The 22,641-nt window shown below is 45.6% G+C and overlaps 1 protein-coding gene across 9 annotated transcripts in view; it reads left to right on the forward strand.

The window, feature by feature from the left end:
• Nucleotides 1-2,307: 2,307 nt before the first annotated feature.
• Nucleotides 2,308-22,641, forward strand: part of CIT (citron rho-interacting serine/threonine kinase) — a 150,717-nt gene continuing 130,383 nt past the window's right edge. For 5 of the 9 annotated variants that reach the window (XM_037511065.2, XM_037511066.2, XM_037511068.2 and 2 more), the window contains exons 1-5: nucleotides 2,314-2,371; nucleotides 3,667-3,775; nucleotides 7,980-8,121; nucleotides 11,231-11,406; nucleotides 14,574-14,675. In XM_037511065.2, the coding sequence (XP_037366962.1) occupies nucleotides 3,680-3,775; nucleotides 7,980-8,121; nucleotides 11,231-11,406; nucleotides 14,574-14,675 (516 nt within the window). In that variant the 5' untranslated portion in view covers nucleotides 2,314-2,371; nucleotides 3,667-3,679. Of the gene's footprint in view, nucleotides 2,372-2,647; nucleotides 2,906-3,666; nucleotides 3,776-7,979; nucleotides 8,122-11,230; nucleotides 11,407-14,573; nucleotides 14,676-22,641 lie in introns of those variants that run through there. The other 4 variants (XM_037511067.2, XM_037511075.2, XM_054695304.1 and 1 more) reach the window with 4 other exon arrangements.

The raw sequence follows: 22,641 nt of genomic DNA on the forward strand, positions 1-22,641 counted from the left end.
TTCTGACCGGGAATGAGAGGACTATCTAGGCAGGCCCAGGCGGTACAAAAACAGTGCTGTTATTTGGAATGGACATGTCCCAAGATTCTGGGGAAGACTTCTATTTCTGATACCTGGAAGCTAATGAATGGCACTGGCTGGACTAGAAAAATCAACAGGAGCATTGACTATATCCATAGTCACACCTTTCTGAAGGTCCTTAAATCAGGTCAACAGCAGGCTCTGACTTATTTTACATCTCTCTTCCTTATGCCCTCCTCACACCTGGTAACCCTCTCACATGTCCTTAGAAGTCTTCCTTATTTTCAAACATTTTTTCTGGACTGGGTGGATCCCTGCAACATGACATCAGCTGAGGCTGGGAGCATTTCTATTGTCTTCTGAGAAGCAGGCTCTGGGGAGAGAAAAGAACTTGAAATCAGAAAGCCCAAAAGTTCCAAGCCACACTCCATCACCTAAAGGGGAATGACCCAAGATTAGTCACTCCACCTTTCTCAGCTTTATCTTTCCAATCTGTCAAAACTCCTTTCTTCCAAGATTGTAGGAAAAATTAAATGAGAAAATGACAAGGAGGGGGGGACGTGATAAAATATAGCTATCATTATGGTCTCAGGGACAAAGGGAAAGTTGTATTTGGAGAAAAAAGTATAGTAAATGTACCTGGTTTTGTACCGATTGATGTATATATGTGATAACACATCGCCAGTTCTATCTCTGTACTCTTCTAGAAGAGTACAGAAAGGTCTGTTTTCTCCTTTAAATATTTTGATATTGGGCCTTCCTGGTGGCGTAGGGGTTAAAGACAGTGCTATCAAGCTATCCCAGCCACTGCAGCCTGAGTTTGATCCCTGGCCAGGGAGAAACCCACATGGCACGGCAGACCTCGCCTGTCTCGCCTGCTGCTCCCCAGTAGATCTGCTTGTTCTGCTCCCCATTCTTTCTCTGGTGAATCCTCTCACCCTCCCGCACCTATGGCTTACACCCCAGCTCTTGTGTGCATAAGTAAATGAATACTTAACAAATACTTAACAAATAAATAAATATTTAACAAATATAAACACATATTTATTCTATCGTCTTACCTCCTTCATTCAACATTGTTTTGAAACTCATTACTTCATTGTATTCAGCTGTAGTATATTCCTTCTCATTACTGTATGAAGATACTGCAATATAAAATGTTATCCTTTCCACTGCTGATAGACATTTGGATTGCTGCCAGGGTTTTTTTTTTTTTTAACCATTATGTTGCACAATAGTATTTGTACATTCTTGTCCACATGAGTCATAGAAATGTGCATATCTTCAATTTTAGCAAATAGTGCCAAAATATTTTTCAAAGAAACAGTACTAGTTCACGTACCCATCAGCTATGTGTGAATGCATGTAGCTACTTTGAAACACTGTTAACCTCCCTTTGGCCCCCACTAGGCAGGGTGCCTGTTACAGTATCTCATTGGGGCTTTATTTTTATTTCATGATTATGTATGAGATTGAGCACCTTTTCCTACCTGGGTGGGCATCTGGGGCGTCTGGATTTCCTTTGTAGTGAAGTGCCTGTGCCTGTTTATTTTTTTATTTTTTTAAAGATTTATTTATTTATGCATACAAGAACTGGGGTACAGGCCTGAGATGTGGGGGGGTGTGTGAGAGGGTTCACCAGAGACAGAATGGGGTACAGAACAGGCCAAATGACTGAAATACACTGCTGAGGGGAGCAGCGGGCGAGACAGGAGAGGTCTGCCGCGCCCTGTGGGTAGCCCCCTGCAAGGCCGGGGATCCAACTGTTGCTGCAGAGGCTGCGAACAGCTTCATAGGTTGCAATTTCCCCCCTTGCGCCGCCAGGGAGGCCCTGAAGCGCCTGTTTACATTTCTTGTCTTTGATTCTAAAATGTCCCTGCAGACGGGGTCAATACCTTCACCTAGTCGTGGCAGGACCGTCAGCCCGAAGACGCAGTGACCCGGTCGAAGTTCAAACTCCCGGCGTGGTTGCCGGGCTTCTCGCGGGCGGCCACAAAAGGAGGGGACACCGCCCGGCGACATCCCCGGGGATGCGGCCAGACCGTCCCGGCACCCACCCGGCTCAACCGCCACTTTCAAACTTCCCGGCTCAGCCCCGCCCCGCGTGCGCCTGCCCCTTTCTCATTGGCCGCCAGTCAAGGGAGCAGCAATTTGATTGGTTTTTCCTTTCACTTCCGCCGTCCATTTAGGGATCTGGGCGGGGCCGGCCCGAGACGCTGCTGTCCATCACAAGGAACCGGCACGCTGATTAGCCCAGAGGCGGCTGGGCCCCGCCCCACGCCATTACGGGTTCAAACGCGGCGGCGGGAGCCAGGGCGGAGCGGAACGCGGACGGCGGGGTCCGCTGAGCGTGAGTCTGGCCCCACCCCCAGCCCCATCCCCTTGACCCCCACCCCCCACCCCCGCGGCCTTCCCTCCCGCTGCGAGAATGGGGCGACGGCCCAGCCCCCCCGTCGCGGGCACTTGCAGGCTGGCGGGGCGCGGCCTCCGCGGGCGTGACGGGCCTGCCCTGGGGTGCCGGGGGTGCCCGGGGGTGCCCGGGGAGTCGCTCCTCGCAGGTGCCGGGGCGGCCTGCGTGCGTTCTGCCCTGCCTCGCCGCGGTGCTGCGTTGTTGGGTCTAGCGGAGCCGGCATTGTCTGTGGGCGCACAGCAGTTTACTTGGGTGTCGTCACACTCCTGGCCCCACCCGTCACCCCCTCTTTCCAGGGGCGCCTTCTGCCCCAGCGCACCACCCCCCTGCTGTTGTAAGAGACGGCCAGGCCCTGCTCCAGAACCTCGTCCTGGCGGTTCCCCCTGGCCGGGCTGCCTGCCTGTGCCCAGGTGCCAGCCAGGCTGCTGCTCGGGTCAGAGGCTGCTGTCTCCGTGCCGCCTGCTCTGCCACCTGGTAAACAGTTGTGCCACACACAGCCCCAACTGGCCTCCTCTTGCTCATTTTTTCACCCCACAGCATTTAAATCACTTCCCGATGTATTTGCTTATTTGAATTGTCCTTTCAATAATTAAGTATTAGCAACAGTATGTTCTAAGTTATGTGTCCCCACTGTCGTGAGGACAAAAATCCCTGCTCTTGTGAAGCTGACATTCTAAGTGGGGGGTGTGGGAGACAGAGGCACAGATGATAAATTTGTTTTTATTTTTTAAATTCTTTTTAAAGATTTATTTATGCATACAAGAGCTGGGGCACAGGCCTGAGATGTGGGGGGGTGGTGGTGGTGAGAGGATTCACCAGAGACAGAGCGGGGAACAGAACAGGCAGACTGACTGAAATACACTGCTGAGGGGAGGAACAGGCAAGTCAAGGGAGGTCTGCTGCGCCATGGGGGTTGCTCCCTGGCTGGCCGGGGATCGAACTCAGGCTGCCGTGGCTGCGGACAGCTTCATAGGTTGTGTCTTAACCCCTTGCTCCATAGGGAGGCTCCACAGATGATAAATTTGTGAGAGTATGTCAGGTAAGTATATTACCTATCATAGTGAATTGAGATCTGGGTTTTAATCCCCATTGCCAGCCTGAGCTTCCCAAAATCCATGTGGTGACTGATTTTCACCTCCCTCTCCCTGGTAATCTTGGGGGCTCAATCAGGACGGCTCAAACCCTCCTTGGGCAAATTGGGAGTACACACTTGACCTTCTCCTGTCTCCCTTCAGCACCAGTGGGGAGATGTTGAAGTTCAAGTATGGGGCACGGACCCCACAGGATGCCGGTGCTGCAGAAGCCATCGCCAGCCGTGCCTCCAGGCTGAATCTTTTCTTTCAGGTATGAGTTGCCTGCCAGCTTTCCTTGTCTTTGTTTCCTTGGAACGTCCTTGTCACTTTTGTTTTTGTCGTTGGGCTGAAGCTAATATTCCTGTCTTACAAAAAGGGTGAATAAGGGCTAACACTTGGTGTCTTGTGTTCACTGACAGTAGTGGTAAAAGTATCTACCAGACAGATAGGAGTAGATGTTGAACTTGCCCTTCAATGGAGATATTTTTAATCATTTCTCACTCTTCACACTCTACTAAGTTCGTCTTTGTATAAAGAAAATAAAAATCAACAAAAGTACTCTTGGCCAAGATTTCTGGAGGTGTAAATCTGTTTCAGCTTCAGGGGTGCTTATGTTTTTGAATTAAGAAACAAAACAAATTTTGATAAATACACCTGTGAAACCCACATTCCTCCACTTTCCATTACCCCAGAAGTGTTAAAACTTAATTCCATGAGATTGTTTCCAAGTAGACTTCCAATTCTTTTGTTTCTGATGTAGATGGATCACTTGGTATAGAAATTCTTGTTTGGGGCCTCCCCGGTGGCGCAGCGGTTGAGCGCTGGGTTGTGAAGCTGCCCGCAGCCTCTGCAGCACTGGTTCGATCCCCGGCTGCTCCCCGGCCACCGGAGGAAGGTCCCACGTGGCGCGCAGACCTCTCCTGCCGCCCGCTGCTCCCCTCAGCAGTGTACTTTGGTCCTTCTGCCTGTTCTGCTCCCCGCTCTGGCTCTGGTGAATTCTCTCACCCTCCCGTGCTTCTGACTGTACCCAGTGCTTGTATAAATAAATAAATTAAATTAAATAAATCTTTAAAAAAGTATAAAAAAAAAAAGAAATTCTTGTTTGACTTATGTGTGCATAAGTCAGGGGTGGAGGCCGACAATATAATTAGTGATGAGGATTAAGGTTTGAATCCTGGCCTCAGCACTTGTTAGCCGTGTTTCGTTGGGTGAGTCAGTTGCCTCCTCCGGCTTCATTTTCCACTCTTAAAGATAGAGCTTATGTTACTTAATTCACAGAGTGTTTATAAGGATTACATGAGAATATCCTTATAAAGCTCTTAACCCTTGCCCAGCTCTTGATAAATAAATGATGGCTCTTGGTATAAATAACTCTTTAAAAAATTATTTGTGTATAGAAGATCTGGGGTATAAGCCAGAGGTGCGGGGGGTGAGAGGATTCACCAGAGACCGAGTGGGGAGCAGAACAGGCAGACTGACTGAAATACACTGCTGAGGGGAGCAGTGGGCGAGACAGGAGAGGTCTGCTGCACCCTATGTGGCTCCACTCCCTGGCTGGGTATTGAATTCAGGCTGTAGCAGTGATAACGCTGAGACTTAACCCCTAGGCCACCGGGGAAGCCCCTAAATGAGAACTCTTGTTAACACCAAGTGTAGAATTTATTGTAATAATAGATTTTCTTCACTTAACAGTACTTATATTTAGGAAGGTATTTATGTAGAATATCTGTGTGGTGATTAATATTAATATGATGACTTTCTCCCCAGAATATTGGTATTGGGGAATGTTCATACAGATCACAGTGGAAAACTTAGGTTGTCCTGTGAGACCATCCTGGTGGCCATTTTGAGGCATAAGATCTTTTTCACATTAGCTGGCTGGACGCTGTCACTTTTTCACCTGATTATTAGTTTATTTCAAAACTTGTCCAGCTTATTACAAAAGAATCACTTACGTGCTCATAATGTGCTGGTTATATGATAACTGTGACTTCCAGTTTCCTGCTTATGTCTCTTCAGCCTCATAACGGGGAGGGGACTATTCTCATTTACTCTTTAAATAGGAGGGGACACCTAGGGAGGCAAGGACTTGCCTGGCAAGTGGCAGAGCCAGGCTCCCTTTCTGGTCTGTCTAACTCCAAGACCTGGGCGTGTAACCACTGGGTGACACTGCCACATAGGTCAGAGTGTATTTGGTGCATCTTATATATCTTATATTTCAATGTCATAACAGAAAGGGTATGTCCCCAATTCATCTCTTTAATGGTGAGTTTCCATGTCCCCAGGAAAGCTATTACTTGCTTTCTGTTCAGGTCAGTACTTGAGACTGAGTCTCAGTTTGTCTTTTTCCTCCTGCTTAACACGACTTCCCAACGCGTTCTACATTATTGCTTAGCAGACTTTTAGATTTTTGAGCCAGCAAAATTTCACAAATTTGCAGGGTCACCCTAAGTTTGCTAGCTTGTTATTTTGCCATGTAACAGAGGTAAAGAAACAAGCAGACAAACAGAAAAATCTATTATCTTCTGGTCCTTTTATTAAAAATGAAGGACACTCAAGAAACGCTGAGAGAGGAGGGACAATTCAGAATGAAGAACTGTTATCCAATCTGAATACACTGAGCTTTATAAGAGTCATTATGTGGTGGTCTTTTTTTTCTCATTTCATGGCACACTTGAAAACTTTGTTAAGATGCATGACTGTCTTCAGGAAATGTTCTCTAGTCTAAATTCATTGAAGAACAGAAGAAAAGAGTTCATCTTTTTCGGTTAGTGGTGAACTACCCACTAGATAGGATTAGTGACCCAGTGCTTTCCCTGCCTGACTAAGGTCAGAATTTTGGGGGGAAATTGGTGAATAAAACAGATTCTAAGCTACAACCTGGAAAATTCTAATTCAGCAGCTTGGAGCTAGGACCAGAGAATCTATTTTTTTTTAAAGTCCTCTAGTGATTCCAGTGTAAGCACTCAAAAAGTGAGTGCCACAAAGCCACGATGATTATTTTTTCTTAGGCTTCTGTGGGCTGGTTGGATTCAACCAGGCAGATCTGGTTTTCTATTCTGTGACCTCAGCTGGGGTCACTGTCATCTTATTCAGTTGGGAGGTTGACTGGGACTGGAACATTCGGATGCTGTCTGTTAACACTAGCAACTCAGTCTTCTACCTGGCCTTTCTCCTCTATGAGTACTTTTGCTATTCAGTAGTTTAGCTCAGGGCTGGTAATTTTTTCTGCACACACACACACACACACACACACACACACACTTCTTGTGGGCCGTATGGTCTCCATTGCAACTGTTCAGTTCTGTCATTGCAACCTCCAAAGTCGCCACAGACAATATGTAAATGAATGGGTGTGGCTGTGTGCCAATAAAACTTTATTTATAAAGCAGGTAGTGGGCCTGACTTGGTCCATAGACCATAGTTTGCTGATCTCTGGTCTAGCCCAAATATCTTTAAATGGCACCTGGTTTCCCAAAAGAGCAACAGAAGAAGCTGCTTAAGGATTGCCCTGAACTGGCACAGGACTGCCTGTGTCAGAGATTCAAGAGAGAAATAGACTTCAGCTTTCGATGGGAGCAATGACAAGTGCCTTAAGAATGAGAACTGTTTGTGGCTATGTTTGCAGAGAGATGGCTGTACGGTCCATAGCTTGGCATGTGGGGATCACTGCTGTGGGCAAGGGGTGCAATCTCATTTCTTTGGGGCCCAGGTGTGAGTATAAATGAGTGAAGTGAGCCAGATGGAAGACTGAGTCAGGTCTGCAGTCAAGTGTACAACACATCTGCCAAACCCGTCACCAGGCAGGAGTAGGAGCGGTGCTGGTAGGTCTGCCATTGTTTCAAGAGAAGCCAGAAAATCCTTCTACCCTTTTTCTTTTTTGATCCAATCTCCTGATTTTTCAATATTGGCATATAATTAAAATTATTTTAAATACTACAAGCCAAACAAAACATGTCTGTGGGCTAGATACAGTCTGCCGGTTTGCAACTGTTGCTCTCCATCAGGAGTAAATTCAGCTTTAGTGTGTCACTCCATTCACTGGCGATTGTCAGAGTGAATTAAAGAAAATAAAGTTATATCAACAAGCTTGGGGCCACATGAAAGAAGTGGCAATCATAGTTTCCTGCTGTAGAGACATGGAAACACATCAGAACCACAAGGGTCCAGAGTGAATGTTTCCACACGCCTCATACCATCAAGAAGGGAGGCCCTTTTCTTATTAATGACATGCTTGTGATATTTTTCTTCCAAGGCGCTGGTGAAAGAAACCCTTAGTAATAGAATCACATGAGTGATAACTTATTGACTGTCCGTTGATGTCGCTTTAAGGAATGAAGCCACAGGATTGTGCTGTTAGCGTGTGTCGTGAGCAGTTAGTTGAGTTGGTGGCTTATAATTTACTCTGTGTGGATGTTATTGATCAAAGCTTTTCATTATTGACAGTGTCTCCATCTGCTGTTTGCTGTTTTTAGGGGAAACCACCCTTTATGACTCAACAGCAGATGTCTCCTCTTTCCCGAGAAGGGATATTAGATGCCCTCTTTGTTCTCTTCGAAGAGTGCAGTCAGCCTGCTCTGATGAAGATCAAACATGTGAGCAACTTTGTCCGGAAGTGTAAGTTTGGAGAACTTTTTCCTGAAAATCGAGAAGATGGGAAGGCTGCCAAAGGCAGAATGAGTTAGTGGCTGGTAGCATTGGGGAAGCGCTCTGCTCTGAGTCAGACAGACACCTGCTTCAAGATCAGGAGACTGGAAAAAGTGAGGCCTCATGGTTGCAAGTGACAGAAACTCAACTAAAACAAACTTAGGCCCAAAAGTGAATTGATTGGCTCACGAAATGGAAAATCCAGGGATGGGTCTAACTTCAGTCTGATTCCAAGGACTTGAATGGTGTCCTTGACCCTGTTCTTACTCTTTCTCAGGATCAATTCTCTGATAGTCATGGTAGGCACGGTACTTAGGGCCCACAATATTTAATTTTACCGCATAGCATTTATTTTAATCAATTTAGTTTTAATTTATTTTAAAGTTCTAAGAAAAATATGCCTATAATAATAATGTATTATTGTGTACTAATATATGTGTAATGTATTCCACTTTTTACCATTGCAGTCATAAAATATAATTTTTGATTTTTTTATCTTCAGGAAGGGCTGACAGAGGCAGAAGTGCCTAGGGCCTATGAAAGTCCTAAATCACTTTTGTCCATAAAAATATTTATTATGGATTCAAACAGATCTAAAGGTAAAGAGATGAGCCTAATGAACCCTCATGTACAGTCAGCCAGCTCTAGAAATTATGCGTGTTCTAATATTATTCTTGTTTAATTTTATACAGATGGATCATACACGTAGTTTTGCTCACTTAGCAATATATTTACTTGACAAATATCTATGGAGTACTTACTCTGTGCCAGGTTCTGTTTTGGCTACTGGGTTTACAGTCATAGTCAAAACAGACAGAAATCCCCACCCTTAAGAATCTATATTGTGTGGTAAAGGAGCTACCTTCTTCTTTTAAATGTATGCCGAATGTTCTTTTACCTTGGCGGACTTTTAGGCTGCTTCCGCTTTCCGGTGGATGGGCCTTGAGTTTGTCTGACTCTTCCTGTGACAGCAGCACTCATCATGAGCATGGCTCTTTGCATCTTATCCTGCAGGTATTCCCTTGAAGGTTGAATTCCTAGAAGTTGAAATGTTGGATTACCTAGTTTAAAAAAGGAAGCAATGCATTCAGCTGTATTGACTTTTGCCCCCTAGATCCAAAGGTTTACATATATATATTTGTGTGTGTGTGTGTGTATAGAAGAACTGGGTGTAGGCCAGAGGTACAGGGAATGAGAGGATTCACTAGAGACAAAGGGGAGCAGAACAGGCGAATCTACTGAAATACACTGCTGAGGGGAGCAGCGGTAAGATAGGAGAGGTTTGCTGTGCTATGTGGGTCAGCTCCCTGGCTGGGATCGAGCTCAGGCTAAAGCAGTGATAACCCTAAGACTTAACCCCTGGGCTACCAGGGTGGCCCAACAGTGGGTTGTTCTGGGATTAAATGAGAATGTGTAGGAAGTGCCTGGTACAGAGTGAGGTCTCAGTAAAGTTAAGCAATTTCAACTCGATTATTAGGCTAGTCCTGGTTTATCTCACAAGGTCCTTGACATTTTCACTGATCCAAGTGGATTTAGCTCCACCCACGCAGCAAAACAAGGGGAGGGGTAATAACAATTAAGCACTGATTAATTCATCTTTGTGCCACCTGATGACGATGGGTACTAAATGGCTCTTCCCTCTGTTGGACTCAGTCACTCTGCTAGCGTGAACAACATGCCAAGCTGAGTGTACCTCCCAGAGGGTACACTCTGGTCCCAGCCACAGAGATGGCACTCGCCCTCCACGCCCAGAGGATTCCAGCGCCCTCGTGGGGTTTCAAGACAGCCTCTTGGTTTTCAGTGTGGCACCTTTCTGAGGGGTTCTGGATAATTTCAATTACATGTCTCTTTTGTCTTCCTTTGGAATGTAATCCCAGTATATGGTCCCTGTAATGTGCAGGATTGGATTTTTCTGGAGTCACAGCTCACTCCTCCATCCAGACATCAGTGTCACTCCATATCCAGTGATGCCTGGGCTATGTGTCCTTAGGGCATTAACGAATGTGTGTTAAATTCCAAGTCTGTCATCCATGTGGTCCATACTTCACTGACTGAAGATCTCCAGCTCTTTTGGACTCATTGTTTGTGTCCCCCATGAATTCCTGTGTTGAGGCTCCAGCCCCCAGTGTGGTGGTATTTGGAAGTGGAGCTTTTGGTAATTAGATTTAGATGATATTGTAAGGGTGGGGCCCTTATTACGACATTAGCATCTTTCTGGGAAGAGCAAGAGAGACCAGAGCTCTCCCTCTTCCTGCCTTGTGAAGACACTGAGATATGGGCCCTCATCAGGAGCTGGATCTGCAGGCACATTGATGTTGGACTTCCCAGTCTCCAGTTAAGAGGAATAAATGTTTAATCCATTTCATTTATGGTAATTTCTTATAGCAGCCTGAGCAGGCTAAGATACTGCCTGAGAGCTTTCACTAGGCAAAGGAATAACACTCTAAGTTAAGATAAAGGTAGCTGCAAACCCTTCCAGATTTATGACATGTCCAGATGTATGACATGGTTCTTTGGATGAATCCTTTTTTTTTTTTTTTTGGTAGCCTTCCCACACAGGAAGGCAGAAGGCATCCCTGTTGCACAATGCAAGGAAGAGAAAATGGAAAATGGGCTAGTGGGAGAAAACTGAGCAGTACACTATAATCAGAAAGGAATGATTGGGAAGACGACTCCAGAGTTGATTGAGGATGGGAATCATATTGCTTGCATCATTTATAAATTGGTCTAAATGCTGATAAAACCTTTGACCACATATTTCCCTGCAGACTTCAGAGAAGAGGAAGAAATGCACGCCTCTCCCTCCCCTATTTTCTAAGTCTACGGAATTCAAATTATAGCTACCATGGAAACTGTGCTTTGGAATTTCTGGAGCCCTTAATTTTAACTTAACATATAAAAACATTTTTGTGCTGATTTTATAATTATTCATGACGGATGAGAAAGTGACTAAATGTCTTTTGACAGTGAGGGAAGACATAAGAACACTTTTTCTTTCTTTTTTTTTTTTTATGGCTTTATAAAGATGCATGTATTTGAAGTGCTTTATTTACCTGAATAACTCTTCCATCTTGGGCAGATTCTGACACCATAGCTGATCTACGGGAACTTCAGCCTTCGGCCAAGGACTTTGAAGTCCGAAGTCTCGTAGGTTGTGGCCACTTTGCTGAAGTGCAGGTGGTGAGGGAGAGAGCCACCGGGGACGTCTATGCCATGAAAGTCATGAAGAAGAAGGCCTTGTTGGCCCAGGAGCAGGTAGGAGCATCCTGCTATCACAGCCTTTCCCCTTTCTGTACCAGAATGTTCCTTGCAGAGATGATAATCTGCTGAACTTGCTTCTCTGATGGAGCAAGTTTTCCTGTGTGATTCGATCATTAATTACAGTTGCATGGGCAGAAAGGGCTCTGGCAGCCTCAGCTCTTCTTGAACTGATGGGGACTATTTTTGAAGGCTCACATAGACTCCCTGTGGTCCTTGATCATGGTTCTATAGCGGCATTTTATTCAGAACCAACTTGGCCTTTCAGCTGAATTTGAGATGATCTGTCATGACCGTTGGCTGGGGATCCAGGGAAACGCTTATGGTGGGGGGAGTCAGCGTGTTTGCTTTTGCACGCTGCTTGCAGCTCTCTATTGTGGGCATGTATATTTGATTTTAGAACAGGCCATTGATGAAATTAAACTGTTACGTGGCTAGGGAGTTGCTCGTTTGAGAGCAGATAAGAAGTTATCTCTTTGGTGGTGGTAATTTGCTCCTTTTTAAACAAGGCGGCTGCTCCAGACATATTGATTCATTTGCTGTGTTTCTAGAGAGACGGCCATCAGCCTTGCAGTTCAGAGAGTAATTTATTAGTTACAGACGTTCGAGTGCACATCGTGTGTCTGATAATGTGCCGGGCTCCGTGGGAAGCCTGCAAAAGGAATTGAGCTCCATGGCTGTTAGCTTCAGGGTTTAAAAACAACCTTGGAAAGTGGAAGAAGGATGCAGATGTGGATATGAAGCAGGCGCCTGCCAGCTAAAGCGTCCAGAGGGGACGGGCAGTTTGCAAACTCATGAACGATGGCGAGAGGAGGGTGTGGGTGAGCCAGGGACGCTTAGAGAAAGTTCCTGTGCAGACAGGGCATGTTAGTTCTGGGCAGAGATGAGACGGGGACATGTCAGGTGGAAGAGGGGCCTGGGTGGCCATCTGGAGGCTTATTAGAACGCATTCAGATATGAGAGAGCGAGTGTGTGTGTATGTGAATAGTTTAGAAATGGGAGAAATAAGGACAGTCAGGTGGGAAGGGGGTGATTTGTGGGAAATCTCAAAAACTGTAGTTTTGTATATATGAAATATAAAATCTGTTTTAACTAGTGTTGGTGCTAAGTTCAGTGGTATTAAGTATGCCCATGCTATATCTACAGCTTTATCACTATCCCAAAGAGAAGCTCTGTGCCCATAAGCAGGAGCTCACCCTTCCCTCAAAGACAGTTGTGTGGAATTGCAATCTCGTTGGAGGGATGCCGTCCGGGCTTATTGATGGAGGAGGCTGGGATCAGTGGCTGAGGAAACTGCTTGTCAGAGTCCAGAAGTGATGTGGCCCTGGCCTGGACGTAGCAGTGTACTCTGAGCAACTTCAGAGAGGAATTGGGACAGGACGCTGCAGGTCAGGGGAGGAGGGGACCTGAGGGTGCTAACTCATCTCCCAGCTGCAGGACCAGTGGTCATCGTACCCACTGCCTGAGCACCTGTTGAATTTGGTGGGCTCCTATGTCCTTGGGAAGAGCCATTAGATGTAGCCCCATTATGTTTTAAATGGGAAATAGTGCATGTGCAGAGAAAGTAATCCAACACAGCACGTTGCAGGCAGGCAACTGAGACGTCCCAATGGGGGTGCCTTCCCTTGGGCAAGTGACTGGACACAACCGGGTGTGAGTGTGGGCTGGGTAGTTTTATTTATTTCTGTATTAGTTTATGTATTTATTAATTTGGCAGTTATTTATGTGCCTGTGTAACTCTGGGGTTACATTTTTACTCCTCCTTCTGTGCACACACTTCATTCACCCTCCACCAAACCTCCCCTGCCCTACCCCTCCGCTTCTACTGCCCCCCTACCGTCCCCCTGTTCCCTCCTAACCAGTATGTTTTTCACTAGGTCTAAGATTTGTTTTGAGGCCTGCCCAGATTAGCAGATTAGCTGTGTTCTGCCAGCATGTTTTTTGGCTATTTATATTTTACAGGTAAGTGAAACCACTGTCTTAGGGAATGGATGGTGACTTTAATTAAGACCTGTATGTGTGTGATTTAAAATAAAAACACCCTAAAGGTCCCCCCAAGCCCCCTCCCCCTTTTTCTTTTAATCACACACATACAGGAGTAATTAAAGCCACTCATCCATTCCTTAACATGGTGAATATGAAGAGACAGAGTTACTACCCTTTACCATCAAGATTTATTTATATATATATAAAAACTGTCCCTAAGTTGGCCACAGAGACTCTCTTCAGGGCAGCTTTTGTGTTCTTTGGACATACCCCTATCTTTTTTTCAGCACCCTTCTTGCTGACATAAGATGCAGAAGCTTTGTACTTTTGTTTGCCTGCTCCAGCCCTGCAGTCAGTCGTTTCTTCACGGACCCTGTTCCTTTCAGAAATGGTATTGAGAGGACAAGATTGAGATGTCACTGTTTCCAGAACGCTTTGGGAGACAGAGCTGAGGGATAAGTGTATATATACAACATAGCTCCTATGCACGCATGTACTTATTTCTGTGTCTAAATATGCTGGAAACCATGTCTTCATATCAGCACCTCCAAACCCAACTTCTCTAGGCTCATAGGTTTATTCTGGTTTTCACCCTTTCCATGTTTGTAACTCTCTTATCTGACACTGTCTTTAATGTATTACTAATTTTATGCATCCATGTATACCTGTCTTTGCTGCTGCCCCCTCCTGACTCCTGGCCGTCCTATTTTTGTGGTTACCTTCCTCATCTTAGGGCCCTTGTGACCCTGCAATAGGTGCCCCCCACAAGGTTACTGCTCCCCTCTCCCTGCTTGGCCCTGGCACCTTGTTCTGGCCCGTGAGGTTCTCTGCCTGCCACCTGGCGTGGAACCTTAGCTGGTTTAACCCATCTAATGGCTTTAATTGTTCAGGAAGGAGAGGGGAAGAGGAAGAGGTAGAGAAAGATATTTATATTTATGTGTGAGTAGAATTTAAAGAGGGACTTTAAGTAAATAATCAGAACTGGCAAACACTGTGAGTGAACTAGGCGAATGAATGAGATTTGTGGATGCTGGGCTAAATGATGACCCTTTTTTTTTTTAAATTGATGACCTTATGGACATCAGTTTAGGCCTAAAGAGAGAAGAAAGGACAGTCCTCTTCCCACACCCTCCCCCCTTTTGTTCTTTAATTGTCTAAAGTGATTCTTTTTCTCCTAGGTTTCATTTTTTGAGGAAGAACGGAACATATTATCTCGGAGCACGAGCCCTTGGATCCCCCAGTTACAGTATGCTTTTCAGGACAAAAATAACCTTTATCTGGTGAGTCTTTGTTTCTGTCTCTCTGAAATTAGTCTAGCGCTGAGATACCCAGATAACACCGCTGTAGACTCGAACGAGGTTCTTGCCAGTGTGGCTGTGACATCGCTCCTTCGTTCTCTTGTTTTCCTGATGCACAGGTGTCTCCTGTTCTCCTCATCTTGCAGATTAAGGGTTAGGCACTTACAAACAACCCCATTTAGTGTTGGGATTGTAGCGAGAGCTTAAAGGACAATACCAAGAAGTCATTTATTGGGGAATGGTCTGTTTTTACCTTTAGTAGAATGTCTCTTTTATTTTTAAAAGTTGAGATACTAATGCATGGTTATTGGAAGAGAATGAAAACATTGCAGAATTGTGTAAAATAGATGGGGAAGTTCCCGACCTTTTTGCAAATCCCATTCCCAAGGGAGACAAATGTTGCTGGCTAATCGTTCTTTCTGGCCCTTAACTGTGCCTCATGGGAAAAACACTTCTGTGTCTGTGTATATAATACATGTAAATAGGGCTCAACAGGTTGAGTGCAGTACTGTGAAGCTGTCTGCAGCCTCTGCAGAGCGGGTTCGATTCCCGGCTGGCCAGGGAGATGCTCATATGGCACAGCAGACCTCTCCTGACTTGCCTACTCTTCCCCTCAGCAGTGTCTTCTGCCTGCTCTGCTCCCCGCTCTGTCTCTGGTGAATTCTCTCACTCTCCCCGTGCCTCTGGCCTGTATCCCCTTTCTTGCATAAATAAATAAAATTTAAAAAAAAAACACATGTAAATAGTTCATTTTACAAAAATAGCACATTGCTCTCTACTCTGCCCCTCAGCTTGCTTTTTTGCCTTTCAGCAGTTGGTCCCAGACATCCTTCTTGTCAGTACATGTAGATCTGCCTCATTCGTTTGAATTGTGCCAGAGATTTCCCTGATGTACATGTGGGATGACTTATAAGATGCATCATTCCTTTGGGAGCCTTGTTTAGGTTCCCAAAGTAAAGAAGAGTATCCTAGGAACAATTTTTACTCCTAATTCACCCCTTAGAAAAAGACTGACCTGTTACCTTGAATGGATATTAGCTTTTATAGGAGGTACAGGTAAGTGACAAGGGTATGGGAGAGCTGGACTCTTATTTATCTTGAACTTCTGCTGGGCATTATTTTGGGACTTCACTGCCTTTATTTCTGACCTGAAATAAGCAGTTGATTGGCTTTGGTTTCATATCAGTTGGGAACCCAGTGCTGATAGAGAGGTTCCTGGGGCCCCACTTCTAAGCCAGGATGTTTTCACACAAGCGCCTCGGGAGGCTGGGCTCACCTGGGCCCCGTCTCTTCATAACCTGCACACTGGCCTGTGGGGCAGTGTCTTTCCTCGAATATGGTCATGGACACTTTCCTTCCTGGAGAACTGGAGTGTAGAGTCCTGACCTTCGCAAGTGACCTTGGTGTGTTTCTGGCCTCACCAGTATTCCTGGACATCGGTTGCATGTGCAGCATGTTCCTTGTATTCCCTGTGTCATGTGGAGCCCTCAGATTTGGCCGTATTAACATATTTCTTCATTCACCCCTCAGAAAAGAAGTTACCTTGAAGAAATAGGAGTTTTATTTGTTATTGTTGCTTGCGAAATTTTAATGTGTGCCCTGACAAGTGATTTAGAACTCCAACTTGTGAGCCTAAGGTTTGTTTTTGTGGCAAGACATAACAGTAGCCGTCCTGGGGCTAGGAGGGGCTCTAGTTTTTGGCAAAAGTCTGCTTGTGCTGCTCCATAAATGAGCTCATTTTTCTATTTCTCCTTTTTTAAAAAAAGATTTATTATCCATACAAGAATTGGGATGTGGGGGAGGTGAGAGGACTCACTGGAGGCAGAATGGGGAGCAGAACAGGCAGACTGACTGAAATACACTGCTGAGGGGAGCCGTGGGTGAGACAGGAGAGGTCTGCTGCGCCATGTGCGTCAGCTCCCTGGCTGGGGATCGAACTCATGCTGCAGTGTCTGGCCATAGCTTGATAGCACTGTCTTTAACCCCTGTGCCAACAGGGAGGCCCCAAGAGCTCACCTTGATCTCCCATCTTATGCGGCATCTTTTTGAAGGCAAGCATTGTTGAGATGCTTTTGGACTCCAGCACTGCAGGTCAGTTTCGGTAATGAGGATGCCAGATACTGAGTGTTCCTTGTAAAGGACCCAGGTGAGGACCAGTGGTCCAGTCACTGGTGGCTTCGGGGAAGCCTCTGCTTGCTCCTTGGCGGCCAGCAGCAGAGATCACAGGGACCCTGGAGTGACACTCATGCTTAGTTTTCTTTGTATTGAGGGTGGTGTTTTGTTTTCTCCATGGTGTTTTTCAAATCACATGTTGAAGAGGGTAACATCTGGGCATTTTGAGAACCATAACTCTTCAGTGTCATCATTCTTGACCCTACCAATTGGCCTTGTCACAGTCAAAGATTTCACAGCTGGGACCTCTGCTTGGATGCAGCCTTCCTGGAATATGTTGTAGATTGGGCACAGGTGCCATTCCTCTGCCAGGACAGGCTCCCAACTGCAGGGGCTTCCTTTTTTGGGCCTCCAGTTATGGGGCTTTCCAATGGATTTTGCCACTGGCGTTGGCCTCCTTAGTTAATGAGCACCATCCAGGGTTTTACCCATCATCTTGCAAGATGGGAATGAACTTTAAACAGCTGTTTTCTGGCATTCTGGTTGCCTTAGCACATTGGTACCTGGGTGCAGTGACATTTTATACCCTTTTTTAGTAGCTCAACTAGTTATTATTGGGATCTTGTAATTATTTTCTTATCTGGATTCTCAAGTACTTTGGTACTTTGGAGTTAAATGCTTGCTAAGGATACAGGTTCTCATATAAAATTGCTAACTTAGCATAGGAATTAAGATATGATTATAGACCTACCATCCCTTAGCTGTAATTCTTTGATACCCAGTGCTCGGAATAACCTCAAGTTCTTTTGTTACTTATTTGGCAACAAAACCTGACCTGAATTCTTATTCATTCCCTTCAGTGTGATTATTTATACATTTTGCTGCAAAATTATTAATGCGTTTGAGATCCCAGACCCTACCTGAGGGCGTTACATGCTATCAGGTCTGTTCACCATCTCAACTTTTTAAAATCCGAACGTTTCTGAATCTGGAAACACATCTGTCATTAGATAAGAGGACTGTTGAATCTATGTTGGCGTCACAAAGTACTGCAATTCCATTGTGTCTGCTGACTACTTCTAGGTAACTAACGCCTTAAAGTTTGGGCAAACATACAGAGTATCCCCTGGCAGCTGGATATGAATTTGTAATACAAATTGATGATACATTTGAAATCAATGAAAAGAATTAGGATTCTACTTCTGATATGTTCCTCACAGCTGCCCCTTCACGCAGTCTTGTGTGTACTCTGTGAATGGAGGCTGCCACCTCTTATACCTGCATTACGGCAATAACCTCCGAAGTGTTCTCTCTGCCATCTGTCTCGCCCTTCCCCCAGCTCTTCTGCAGCCAAGTCATCCTGCTGTTAAAACCTTTCCGTACTCCCTGCAGCCCTCTGGATGAAGTCCAGACTTCCACGTGGCTTACAAGGCCTTTTCTCTTACGCCTCCAGTCTTGTTGCTTGCCCTTTCTCTCCTTTTGCTTTACACGCATCTTTTTTTTTTTTTTTTTTTTTTTTTTTTAAGATTTATTTATTTACGCATACAAGAGCTGGGGTGAGAGGATGCGAGGGGTGAGAGGATCCACCAGAGACAGAGTGGGGAGCAGAACAGGTAGACTGACTGAAATACACTGCTGAGGGGAGCAGCGGGCGAGACAGGAGAGGTCTGCTGTGCCATGTGGGTTGCTCCCTGGCTGGCCGGGGATCAAACTCATGCTGCAGAGGCTGAGGATTGCTTCATAGTTTGGCGCTTAACCCCTTGCACCACCAGGGAGGCCCTTTATGCGCATCTTGAACTTCCTTAGTTAATTTCTTTGAGCTTGCCCCTGACCTTTCTCCATGCTGTTCACTCTTTTCCTCTTCACCTGGCTGGCTCCTTCTGGGCTTGCACCAGATGTCACTTCTTCCAGAAAGCCTCCCTGGTCTCTCTGCTTCTGGAAGAGATGCCCTTCTGCTGTGCGCTCATAGTGCCCTGCCCTTCCTCTTTGTGAATGGGTGTCGGTGTCCTCCACCAGGCTATGGCTTCTCCCAGGGGTGAGAATGTCTCTCTCTTGCTTCCGGTAGAGCTCCCCAAAGTAAATGCTTAAGAAATGTTTTTGGATGAATGCATGATTAATTTATAGAAATTTGATTTACATACAGATTTATGTTACAGAAATCATGTTAGCTATGTGAGTTTTATTCTCTAGAGTGCATAATTCAAGATGGACCCAGTGTGATTTTCAAAATATGAAGTATATAGCACAAGGAACTTGAACTTAGGTGCTTTTGAATTTTGATGGTTAAAAATTTCCATTTGTAGTTACATACCAATGGATGTGGTTTATCATTTTCTGGCATATAAAAAATTCTAGCAAGGCCTGTTTCATATCTGCTTTCATATAACAGGGCTAGTCCATATTCTGGCAGGCAGCCCGTGGCAACAGCTTTGTTGCTGTGGTTCATGAAATTTGTTCAATTCTGCAGAACAGATGTCTTCACCCGTGTCCATCTTCACCCGTGTCCTTCCCTGGAGAAACTGAGCTTCACCAAGAAAGTAGTGTTCTACACCACACCACTTGTATTGCTGTATCTAAATTCTTTGTGAGATTCTTAATACTTGCTGACTTTGTATTGGTGTTTTTCATCAATTAAGAAATGTTTTTGCATGAATGCATGATTAATTTATAGAAATTTGATTTACATACAGATTTATGTTACAGAAATCATGCTAGCTATGTGAGTTTTATTCTCTAGAGTGCATAATTCAAGAGCCTGTGGGCTTTTCAGGCTGCCCTTTCTCTGAGCCCACAACTGACTCATGAATCTCCTTTCCCTGCTATGACCTTATATCAACTTCCCGCTGATCATTCTAAAGTTTTTTTCCCCAGATGCACATAGGGGTATATTGGTTAAGGTATAGCCTAAACTACTATAACAGAAAGACCCCAAATACAGTACAGGTTGGTGGAGCAGCTTTGTCACATGTCATTCAGGGACCCAGATTTCTTCCATCTTGTGGCTCCCCAGTCCCTTAGTATGCTGCCCAGTTTGACATGCTTGAAGTTGGGTTGTTTCCTGGCTCTGTTCACCGGGCAGTAGGAGAAGAGAGCTGAAATGCAGAGCTGGCGAATTCCTTTTTTGGAGAAGGATGTGGAAGTGTCATTTCTTCTTATAACTTGTTGACACACCTTAGTCATAGGACTGTACATCTGTGCTGCTCTAGCTGTGTGGCCTGTACCCAGCTACGCTCTTCTTACTGTGGCGGAAGGGAAGAATGGATTTGGGGGAGAATAGTCTGCTACCTTTGCAGGTAATAAAAGGTGGAGCTGGGGTTTGGAGATAGGCTTCCTCTCCCCGCCTCACATACTTCCACTCATTGTATTATACTCTTAATCAAAAACCACTTCTAACTGCCATGTTGGTTCTGATGTCCTGCGTGGGATTAGTTCTCTATAGCTCCTGTCTCACTTTTCACTCATAGCCATGCAGTTTTGTAAACAGTAAGCAGTTCCTTCCCAGGTTGGACAGTTTGGAGGTGGGACGTTTCTAGGCAGTAATCCCATGGCCTGTCTGCGCCCCGGCCAATGCTGTCACTGGGAGTCTGGAGGAGTTAACGAATGCAACTTCATTGTTTATTTTAGTGAAAAGTGACAGCTTCTGATAGTTTTGACAGAGGGACATGTGCTGTTTTGATCTCTTGCGTAAGATGATCCAGTTTTCAGGCATGTCTCAAAACTTGCCCGCATGCTTGCCTGTTGCTGCTTCTGAAACAGGGTTTGGAAGCTGCCTGCCCATCAGAAGGAAGCTGGTGCTTAGAATCTATGTTCTTTTTTTTCACTGTGCCTTATTTGGCCTCTCCAGAGTCACTGGCCTTTTCAGCTTGAATTTTCTCACCGGCGAAATGAGATATTAATACCTCTTCCTGACCCGGGTTCAGTTGCTGGGTTCAGTTGCTGAGCGTGTCATTGCCTTGGGGGCATTCTTTGAATTCTTTGTGCCTTTGAAATAGTTGTTTTGTGTCCTGGTCTTTTGAAGTGTTTTTGAAGGGAGTGCATTTAGACTTTTACTGCTATAGGAGTCACTATGTAGTTAAGCTGTGCCAGTTTGCCTAGCCCCACCTTAAGAGTTTTTGATTCAGAAGGTCCTAGGAATTTGCATTTTGTTGTTGTTTTTTAAATTGTGTTGTTACCTTTTTATTGAGGAAACACTGGTTTACACCACTATCTATGATTTAGGGGGGAGAGGGTCACACCTCCTGAGATGTATGTTACTATCCATGTCCACCACCAAGGAATTTGCATTCCTAGCCAGTTCCCAGGTGGTGCTGCCACTGGCCTGCACCCTAACCCTAATCCCATGTTGGGACCCACTGGCCTATAGCAATAGGTGCAGCTAGTTAGAGTCTGGCGACTGTTTCTTCCTTTTATTCCTCTGTAATAATGCACACACCCAAGCTCCCTTTCCTTGCTCTTTCAGGTCAAGGAATGTCACCTGCTCCCCTGCTGTTACCTGCCCCATGATTATTTCCTTAATCCGTATTCACACCTTTGTAAATAGCCCCTTCACTAATCAGTGTCCTCTTTTGAGCGAGCTGCCTGTTTCTTGCCAGGATGCTGGGTGATTCAATGCTCAATGCGGATTTTTTGAATAGATGGATGAATCAGGCTGGGATTCATATTTTTCTGAAATAAAGGACCTTCTCTCTTTTTTTCTTGGTCACCTTGTCCTTCAAGAAGAATAATTTACCATCTCTGCCAGGACCCACTGTGCATAGAGGATCCCTTCCCACCTCCCGCATGCCAAAGATCAGCAACACTGGGCAGAGCAGATGATGCCAGTAGCATCGTTGCATTTTCATGGCACTTTCTGTCATGCTGATTGTAGTGCAAGCATCTCAAGGACACATTTCTCAGAGGTGGCCAGCACAGCGTGTCTTTAATGACACCCCATACAAATTGAAGTAGGGCACTAAAGGGCTATTAACTACCCCACACCCCCTCCACATATGCGTGCAAGGAGGAATGTATACATGTGTGTGTGCACTCGTGCACATGCATGTGTGTATGCTACCCCTCCACTTCCCCCCGCCCCCCAACACACACCCTTAATTTCAGATGCAACACAACTGGTGGGAATTGCCATCCCAGTACTTGGGGTGTAGATGCAGACACCAGCAGAGAAACAGACGCTCCTTCCGAACCCAACACATGTAAAATTTACCCTTTAATTAGCATCTGCAGCTGCTGCCATCAGAAGGGTCTGTCTCTGTTGGCCTGAAAGTCTTTGCTTTAAAAGAGCAAGTCCATTATAGCTCCAAGCCAGGCTCATCTGTCAGCTGCTGTGCTTTCTCTGCCATCCACAGGGTTGTCACATTGTTTAGCGCTGTTTCACCAGAGGGATCTTTTTCCTCCCCCTTCCTTCCGGCCATTGATTACCATGCCTTGGTGAACACCATTCAGATGACCTGCCGCTGTTTATTGTGTGCAGGACGTCTTCTGTCCTTGCCAGGGCAAAGGATCGTTGCTTCAGTGCTGATGGACTGGTTATTTTCCAGCCCTTTGTCGTCTGTAATCTTGTCTTGATATGCAGAAAGGCTCTAGGCAGTCACTGGTGACAGGTGGGCCGCAGGAACAGTGGCTGAGTTAGAGAAGTACCCTCCGCCATGGGCACTTCTCATTGGGTGGGAGTGGGGTTGGCTTCTCGACCTCTTCAGCAGCTGGTTTCAGTGCTGGGCTGGGGTGGGCTGGCTAATCAGATCACCCCATGGCTCCTTCACATTGTAGATTCCAGGCAGCCCTGGTTCCTGCAGGTTCTTGGAGCTTGAGCAAGGACATCAGGACTTGCTGATGTCCC

The sequence above is a fragment of the Talpa occidentalis genome, unplaced genomic scaffold (assembly GCF_014898055.3).
Source record: "Talpa occidentalis isolate TD23 unplaced genomic scaffold, MPIMG_talOcc4v2.1 talOcc4.14, whole genome shotgun sequence".
Lineage (NCBI taxonomy): Eukaryota > Metazoa > Chordata > Mammalia > Eulipotyphla > Talpidae > Talpa > Talpa occidentalis.